This window comes from Merops nubicus, unplaced genomic scaffold, assembly GCF_000691845.1.
Source record: "Merops nubicus isolate BGI_N331 unplaced genomic scaffold, ASM69184v1 scaffold10835, whole genome shotgun sequence".
NCBI lineage: Eukaryota > Metazoa > Chordata > Aves > Coraciiformes > Meropidae > Merops > Merops nubicus.
In genome coordinates, this window is record NW_008610260.1 from 9,759 (window position 1) to 18,850 (window position 9,092).

The following is a 9,092-nucleotide window of genomic DNA, read 5'->3' on the forward strand; positions in this document are numbered from 1 at the left end:
AACTTCCGCCGAGTGCCCCTGAGAGAAACGTTACAAAGTATGAGAATGCAAATTATGGCTCTTCCATTAAGGAAGTTTAACATGTTGCTTTCTTTTTTTCAGCAGCACAATCTTCTTTCTATAATCCTTCCGTATATTATTTATTGCCTTGTCCAGTATATCATAATTTTGGCAGAAAGATCTACTGGACTGTGGAGTAGTCAATATCCCACCAACTGCAAAAAATCAGGCACATCACTTAAGCAATGAGCAACTGTCTGAGGATGTCATAGTTTGATTTAAACAGAATCACATTAATTTACCAACACATACTGAAACAGATTATTCATTTTCAGTAAATTACAGTATGGTGAATGGGTGGAAAAAAGAATGTAAGCATGTGTATAAGCTAAAGGCTCACATATTGCACTGCTCTTTGCTCTGCTCAGAGCTCTGAGGAAGAGAAAGCCAAGGAGGAGAAGATGCCTTTCACACTCTAGAGGCTGCAGACACCAAAGGAAGCTTATGCACTATCTGATATTTAGAATTTATACAAGAGAAATGCATTGAAACAGCACAGGCCAACCTGAACCTGTGAAACCCAAGTGAGCCAAGATCTATCACAATCTAGAGGTAACTGGATGGCTGTCCTCTGCAGAAGTTTACATTAAGAAGATCCATACAGATCTGGAGTGTCAGACATTAATGTTCTCAGGGTTACTTTATTCTAATGCAGAGGAGGTCATAATTTACAGTATAGCAACATGTTTTAATGAGCAACGGAAGGCATTCTAATCCAGAGCAGTAATGTCACTGAAATGAGGAAATCTGTCATTTGATAAATAGGACTTCTTACAAAATACCAGAGCTTTATCATTCCCTTTAAGTTTTCTTAATGTGCTTTGTAACTGCAGTCACTGTGGGACCACCTCGTAAAAGAAACTGCAAGTTTTGAAACTGTTGTAACAGCTATACCCTTATTTATATTAGTTAGAAAACTAAGAAAGCAAGGTGCACTTTTGAAAACAAAAGGAAGGTAAACATACACTTAAAGTGACTACTTCCTCTCCTTTCTCTATATCCCATAATTTGGCGGTGGTATCCATGCTTCCAGTTGCCACCAATGTGCTCTGAGGATTAAATGATAAACACACCTGTAGCAAGAAAAGTTGGATGGAAGAAGTAGGAGATTATTTATATACATTTTCTCAAAAACAATGGGTCAGAATTAATATTTTAAAACAAGACAGAAGTCTGACTTGTTTTCTTTTTCTTTTCTACTGAGTAAGTATGGACACTCCCTCCCCAGCAAAGTATCATATGCAACAATGGCCTTCCAGAAGGTCCAATTCAGAAAAACACATAATTTTCTGCTGGCTGTTAACACACTTAAAATTTCACAAATTAATTCTTCTATGGCTCCAGTTTGTCCTGTACATGAAAGTACAGATCTCCATCAGAATATCTTTTCTGGCAGTGCAGAAGCATTCACAGCAGCTGAATAGCTGCCCCTCCCAGTGTCAGCTCACAGGGACCTGAAACCCACAGCCATCAATGACACTGTAAGGAGACATGAAGGAATAAGGAACATCCACCAGTACTCACTACTTCTGCATGATGTCCTCTGAAAGTATGATAACATTTTCCTGTTTCTGCACTCCACAGTTTGCAGGTTTTATCAAAAGATCCAGTGGCAATCTTGTCACTAAACGGAAAAAATTTAGATCATTTTTATTTTGAAAAAACCCTCTAACTTGGGAGGCAGCAGAACTCTCAGGAGCAAACATCGAAGCTGTCGAAGCTTGAGTGTATTTGGACATGTTCTGCCACACTGCAAGATCCCAGAGAAGGATTTCACAAACAGAAGTTTCATTAAGGGAGAAGATTAGCAGACATAATTAGTTTCTAAAAGAGCCACTGTGCTTATCTATTAGCACAGAAGTATTCGTAACTGATGACTAACCTACATTAGGGATGTGGTTATCTGCTGTACTTCCACATGTCTTTAAAATTTGTGTCATTTCATCAGATAGTATCTGTTTATCAACAGTTATAAATGCTTCTTATAAGCAGTTTACCCAAATTTCAGAGGTCAAACTCCCCTCCCACCTGAGTCAGGGGAAGTGTTGTGGCCAACTGCAGTTAGAGAAAGACTGAAGTGAGGTACCCAGAAAATGTAGCAAGGGACAGTGTATCAAAACCTCAAGATTAGCAGGAAAGAAAAGGAGTTTTTTACTAACTTTTACTTTAAAAGTAGCTCAATGTTCTCATCAGGTTTTCGCTTGCTATGTATTGCTTCTCCACTTTTATGTTACATTCTGGTTATTGATCTTTGCACAGATTTTTGCCATACATTAATTTCTTCCAAGTATATAAAATAATCTCATTAATTGCTTTTTTAAAGTAAAGAATAACATCAGAATATAAGACATTGACATAGCATGTTCTAGGTTAGATTAAGTCGTTTCACTTAGAGGGAAATGATGACACCCCACACAGCATAAGAACATGACTTTAGCATTTATTTCCTGATGTTAACTGTACTGCATAACTGATAATTAGGACATTTGACAGTGAAAGAAGTGATGTGATTCGATACAGAAATAGGAATTAATTTCCCTCATTTCACAGAGAAGCAAAATTATTTACTTGCACACAACAGCTTCCTCAGGAAGCAAATGACAATGAAGCTGCAGTGGCTAACATGTAATTCCCTTCGCCTAACAGGTGGCAGTTCTAAGCTGGGGCAAACAGTTATTGCAGAAAACAAAAGATGCAGAAATTCCAATGTGACATTCATGCAGCGGCACCCTGTGGATTTTATGCAAATTACTCAACAGCTGTGACACTTCGAAATCATGTCCTAGAGAGTGATGAATGGAGAAATTCCCTTCTGTTAAAACAGAAATGTTCTCTCCCCTTAACAGAAGCAACATAAGCTGTCGTAAGTACTTTTATCTCACACCATATACAGTTACACAGAGGCAGTAAAGAATGATTAACATTCAGAACACAACCTGATCATGTAGATATTATCAAAATAAATCATTGTTTCACTATATTAAACTGACTCATGTATGCATTTTTCAAGACTTTGAATACCTAATGAAATTTATGCGTGGATTTCTAAATTTTATTTAAAAAATTTATAGCAGAAAACATGCTTGAATGTTTGTCTTAAACAACTAACACCCAGTGTCATCCCATGGTGATTAGCTATAGCTGAACTTTACAAATTCAGAATCTGAACTCTTGCAGTTTAAGATCATCTATTTTATGTTAAAGTTGGAGTAACAGTTCTGCATTTGCAACATAATGTGACTAGGACTTAAGATGTATGTCAGAGAAAATATGTTTACCCATAGGGATTATTGAAAGCTATTGCATAGACCACGTTCCTGTGTCCTTCCAGCATCCGGAGCTCTTCTCCTGATGCTGTATCCCACACTTTGCAGGTTCTGTCATAGCTTCCAGTGATGAAACTATACCAGAGAGAAACTAATTAATACAGTGCATGTCTTACTGGTCCTGTGCATAGCCAAACGACTTCCAGAGACCACAGATTTCAGTTAGCACTGTCTCAGACCCTAAGTCTGCTCTTTCTTTCAAAAACATAGACTAATTACCATGGAATTTCCTTTTCTTCTTTTTTGTTTTTTAAATATTACTAGTAAAAAAAATCCTTGTTTCTATTCTTTAATGTATTTCACCTAGAAAGCAAGCTGCTGCTTTCAGGAAATGAAGGAAAAAGTTATAAGGCATGTGTCCATGGTGAAATCAATTAACATGAAATTCCACTACAGTGAAAGTCCAAAAAGAATTTATGTCAAAGACTCATTTAGCTTTTAGTAATATTTACTTCATTGCCATAAAGGTGATCCTTTCTCTAATATGGTAATTGTCAATAAAATATCAGCTTGGAAGAAAAAAAAATTACATAAATCTCACCCACTACTTTTTTGTATCTCCCACTGGTTCTCCCACAGAAGCCTGAAATCTAATCCCCCATCATGTTTGAAGTTGCTTATGAGCAGCATGGCTGAATGCTTTGTGCAGCAAGATAAGAGCTCTGAAATTCCCTTACAGTTTATTTTGCAAATACAAAACTTCAATTATGTATTTTGACTTAGAAAACAACTTACCGTGAACCAGATTTGTTAAATGCAACATTAGTCAGTGGCAATATATGTGCTCTGAGTACCTGAAACAGAAGCAGGGGGAGGGAGAATAAAACAACTTTTGATGCAAACAATTTTTTTTTTTAATTGCTCAAAATATTCATGAGGTTAATATTTTCTTCTCCTCCTGTCAGATCAGCAGTTACAGCTGTAATACATTAATCCCTAATGCCTCAGCAGGTTATCAGTGTAGGTATTATATAGTATTGATTTCAGATTTATGTTTTACTTGAATAAACTGTCTTTTCCCCCACGTTTGCTTTTTCTCCACCTGCTCTTAGACCAGCAAAGTAACCCTAGGCCAGAGCTGAAAGGGCATACACCAAATGAGCGAGGAGATGACGCCTGGTGAGAGCACTGATGAAAGAAACCCCAGCTGATAATATTAACCCTTATACAGTGAGCCAAGAGATCCAGCTGAACTGAATATTTTGAGTCTCTTAGATTATGGGATGCTTTCAGATAGTATATAACTTAGTTTTAAAAAACAGGAAGAACAGAAATAAGGTACATCTACATCCTGTAAGGTCATGATCAAAAAGGCGCGCAGAACCCTAACAAAGACTTATCAAGACAAAATTCAAAGAGGGAATTTTGAATTTGATGTCTGCCTGTATTGTATCAGTTATGGAGGTCACTGGATTATTAACACTGCTTCTGAGGTACTTTAGTCAGACAGTGTGTATGTTCCAGTCTCTCATAGCCATAACAAGGCCTATTAGAGTTTACTAAACACCAGTGGAAGTGCTCTCAGACACTGCCAGTGAAACCCAGCATGCCATGGTGCTTTGAAAATTACTAACAAAGACAGAATCTGTTTTGTGTTTAAATAAGCTGGCTACTGTGTAGCAGGGTTTGCATTTCAACAACTTTCATTTATTACCATCTTGCTTCCACACCACCCAAAAGCACAATAAAATCACAACTTGGGAAATCACAGCAATTGAGGAAAAGGGATATTAAAAACACAGCAGTGGTCCACTAGGTCTTCCCTGTGGTGTAGGAACGAAGACAACATAATTTACAAATGATGCCATTTAATCACTGACAGATTACCAGAGCTTCAACTTTTTCTTCTCATCTCCAGCCTGTCTCCAAAAGGAAACCAAAAGGATCTCAGAGATCTACTCAGAAGAGTAGGGACTGGTCAAAATGAAAATACCAATGGACAGGTGAAGGACTAGAGATACAAACATAAAACCTGCTTTATGTCGGAGAAACAGCGATTTCTGTTCTCTAGAGAAAGTAAGACAAGTTGTACTTCAAGCTACAGTGGTGGGAATGGGCAATCAAGACAAAGGAATCACAAAAATATTTTGCTTTTCTTCTTTTAAACAGCCACAGTATACAAATATCTGTATATGAGAATAGATAGTTATGGAAATTTATGGAAATTTGATCCATGACATTTTTAGGTTGCCTGCTCCATGCAGGCAGCTCTGAACAAAGAACATATTTACCAATTATGAAAAAAAAGGAAGAAAATGAGATGGGTTTATGTTCAACTTCATATCACAGGACTAATTCTGTTCTTCCAATGCCCAGTGCTGCAGTTGCTTCATCCACAAAACTCTGAAGTCAGCAAGAATGGTTGTACAAATGATGCAATTACCAAACCCTAAAGCGATATTAAAAAAAAAGTACCTCAGTTCTGCAAAATCTGCCCCAGCAGTCCCTAAGATGAAAATCTGCAAATCACTGCAGCATGCCCTTGCCATGTAACAGTTCAAAACCTGAGAAATGGTTACAAAAGCTTGTTCTCTGCAGGGTGCCTAGCACAACGCCGCCACCACAATTACTGGAAATCACAAAAAGATGGGTTTATGCGCTCATTTAAGATGATGCTCCAGCACAACAGGAAGAAAAAATCGATTCCAAACAATGCAAACACATGGAATGTTTCTTTTTTTATAAAAAAAAAAAAAAATCTCGCTCCCAGCCACATCTTGTATTTTATTAGTATCTCAGAAGCACCTGATACTCATGTTTCATTTACAAGCCTGAAATGGAACTGAAAGATAAAACAAGTCTATTTCATACACTTCTAACTACTTTTGGGTGAAGGCAATAAGCCAGCACTAATTGGATTTGCTGCCTCTAGTATTTCCAAATACAGCAGCTCAAACATGGCACTACACCAAAGCAACCACAGCAAGCACAAATACATTATTTACACTGATTTGAACAAGCATTTGATGATTTGTTAGCCTCTGTGATGAACAAACAATTTTAAAAGCTTGTGAAAAGCAAGGCATTATCTCGGTTGAGAGCATACCTAAAACCACAACAGGAACATTTTACATTTCACACGCCACATTACATAGCTCAGTTTTCAAGGTTAAACACACAAGTCTTTGCAGAATTCACCCAGATGTTTATTGTTGGTCAAAAGAACACGTTACATATAGCAACATGTAAGGGATTTCTTCTAGCCAAATCAACCAGCACAAAACTCCCTTTTCTCTCTAAATGTAAGGTAACAATAACAGCTCACTGACCAGCAATTTCTAACAGCTGCACATTGCCATCTGCTGACACAATAAAGATAAAACACTCAATTTCACTTCATCTTGAAGGTCCCTTCCAACCCAACCCATTCTATGATCATTATTTCAGATTGCAACATGCAATCTCTGGAAGTATATTTTTTTTTCCACAATCAAACCTATCTTTTTCTGACAGACTGGATTCTGGGTTTGAAGCCCTGGATGATCTTGCTAACCATTGTTCTAAAAAACATTACTCATTTTTAAGTAATTTTTAAAGTGCTGTCTGTGAGCTGAAGCCCAAACTATCAATATTCAGACATAAAAGTAATGGCAGAAAGTAATGACAATCAGTATTACTGTATGTAGCAGAACACACAAAATCCCCATAATTTTCACAAAATGAAGAACAAGTAGACACAGGTTTTGTTTAAACATAACTATGGGTGCTGCTGACTTCACAGAGTCTTATCTGACAAACCAGAATTATTTCTTCCTACCCAAAGCACACCTTGTACATAAGCCTGTGTAAATAGTGTCTCAGAACACTTGTAGCTCCCAGCCGTTCCGGGGAATCCCTGGCAGGTGTAGCCAGGACAGACTCAGTTGCTCTAAACAGTGCAGAAGTGATTGAAAAGAGCCCAGAAATCGGTCATAAAGTCCAAATTTTACTCTCAGGCAAAACATGCAGCAGTAAAAATATACCCGCAACATCACAACTGAAAACCCTAAAAATGCCTAAAATTATTTTAAAGATGCTTCTGACCGTAAAAAGATGGAACTTGTGATCCTCTTTCTCCTCTAGCTTCTCTTGCAGTCTTCGTACTAAATGTATGACATGTTCCTTGCACGAAGCTGTGATCAGAGGTTCTCCTTTTTGGATTTCTTCTACTAAGGCTACAGCATCCGTGCTAATTAAGAGAAAACAAAACAAAACACCAAACCCACCAGATTTCATCCTCTGGCAATATTCTTGCAGGAGCTAAAAACTGTCATTCATCACAACATTACGAAGTTAAGTGCTGTGTATTTATGCTGGTTTTGTACAGGCATCGTCATAACTCTATAAAAAGAGGCTTTACCTCTGAGCAGAAAAGTATGATAAAAATCAGCTCGAGTGCAACATTCTGTACTTAAAACAGTAGGAGAATGATTTGACTATGTTATTTTCCCTTCCATGTGTTTTAGTGAACAAGGCATAGCTAACCTTAGTTATATCTAAACAATCAAATAGAGCTGTATAGGAGAATGCTACAAAAAAGTAGAGTGCTATTATCTGAAATAATATCATACTTACTCAGGTCTAAGATTGAGTAGGTCTATAGATCTGGTCTTTGTCTCACCATCTTGTACATATTCCAGAATAATTCCTTAAAAAAAAAAAAAAAGTGATAAAAAGGTCTTGATGATATGTCTGGGATTTTAAAACATGCACTGTAGACAGCAATGCTAACACTTTTATTGCTCCACCAACTTCAGCAGACCTAATTCTAGTTCTTGGAACAAGAAGATTGGCTCTTCTGGCTGAGAGTTAGCAGGATGATGGACAACTCTGATGTGTTTACATGATAAAGGATAGTAATCCATATTATTTATGAGCCATCTTCCATTCTGGAAGTGAACAAGCTCTTTTTTCCCCCAACAACTTTTTGCCTGATTTCATCGCTCTATTCTCAAATAAGCTGCCCTGGAGACACTTGCTGCAGTTTAGTGTTCCAAGAAGCCTAGAAAACATGTTTTGCAAAACCTGTTATTTTTAACACAGGCCTGAATGCAGTAATATATAGAAAATCATAACACACTTCCTATTTCTAGGTATGCTCTGTCACCTCCGCACTTTCTATTCAGCTGAAATATTACAATGTTTAACCACATTGCTTCCTGTTTTGAAACAGTTGGTAAAGATTTCTGCCGCTCCTTGGATTTCTGTGGGAAAGGATAATTTAGATGGATTTTTATGTCATTTTGCATTCTACCAAGTCCATGAGAAAATCATTTAACATGAGAGAAAGCTGTGTTAGTATAATAGGTTTCCTGAGCTGGCTATCTCCAGCCTCTTTCACTTCTGGAAATTCATTAGGTGTCCTCACTGAGTTAATGATAAAGGATGAAGGCAGCTCAGCGGCACACTTTACCAAAGTGTGATTCTGCTCAGAAATTTCACCAGAGAAAGAAAATGCAACAAATGTAGCAACTTTTTGATAAATAGACCTTGTGATAATCAATATACGTGCTTTTGGTGCCGATTACTGTCAAGTTTTTTTTTAAACCTCCTTACTGCGACGTAAGGCTGTATTTCACAATAAATCATTAATTACAGCCCCAGCGATGAGCTGGAAGTCACCCCTCAACCTCCCTGCCAAAAACCCCCGCACCTGAAGCCAACCCGGCTGCAGGCGCAGGATCCACCCGTGACCCAGGGGAGGAGGCGCCATTACGAGACCCCCCC

At 37.7% G+C, this 9,092-nt stretch overlaps 1 protein-coding gene across 1 annotated transcript in view; it reads right to left on the reverse strand.

Annotated features, from left to right (window-relative positions):
• DAW1 (dynein assembly factor with WDR repeat domains 1) overlaps positions 1–9,078 on the reverse strand; it is a gene marked incomplete at its 3' end in the record, with an annotated part of 14,978 nt that extends 5,900 nt beyond the window's left edge. The window contains 9 exon segments of the mRNA XM_008940852.1: positions 401–432; positions 1,026–1,133; positions 1,585–1,684; positions 3,339–3,461; positions 4,122–4,180; positions 7,410–7,554; positions 7,941–8,057; positions 8,481–8,569; positions 9,019–9,078. Coding sequence (XP_008939100.1) covers positions 401–432; positions 1,026–1,133; positions 1,585–1,684; positions 3,339–3,461; positions 4,122–4,180; positions 7,410–7,554; positions 7,941–8,057; positions 8,481–8,569; positions 9,019–9,078 — 833 coding nt within the window.
• Between the last annotated feature and the right edge of the window lie 14 nt (positions 9,079–9,092).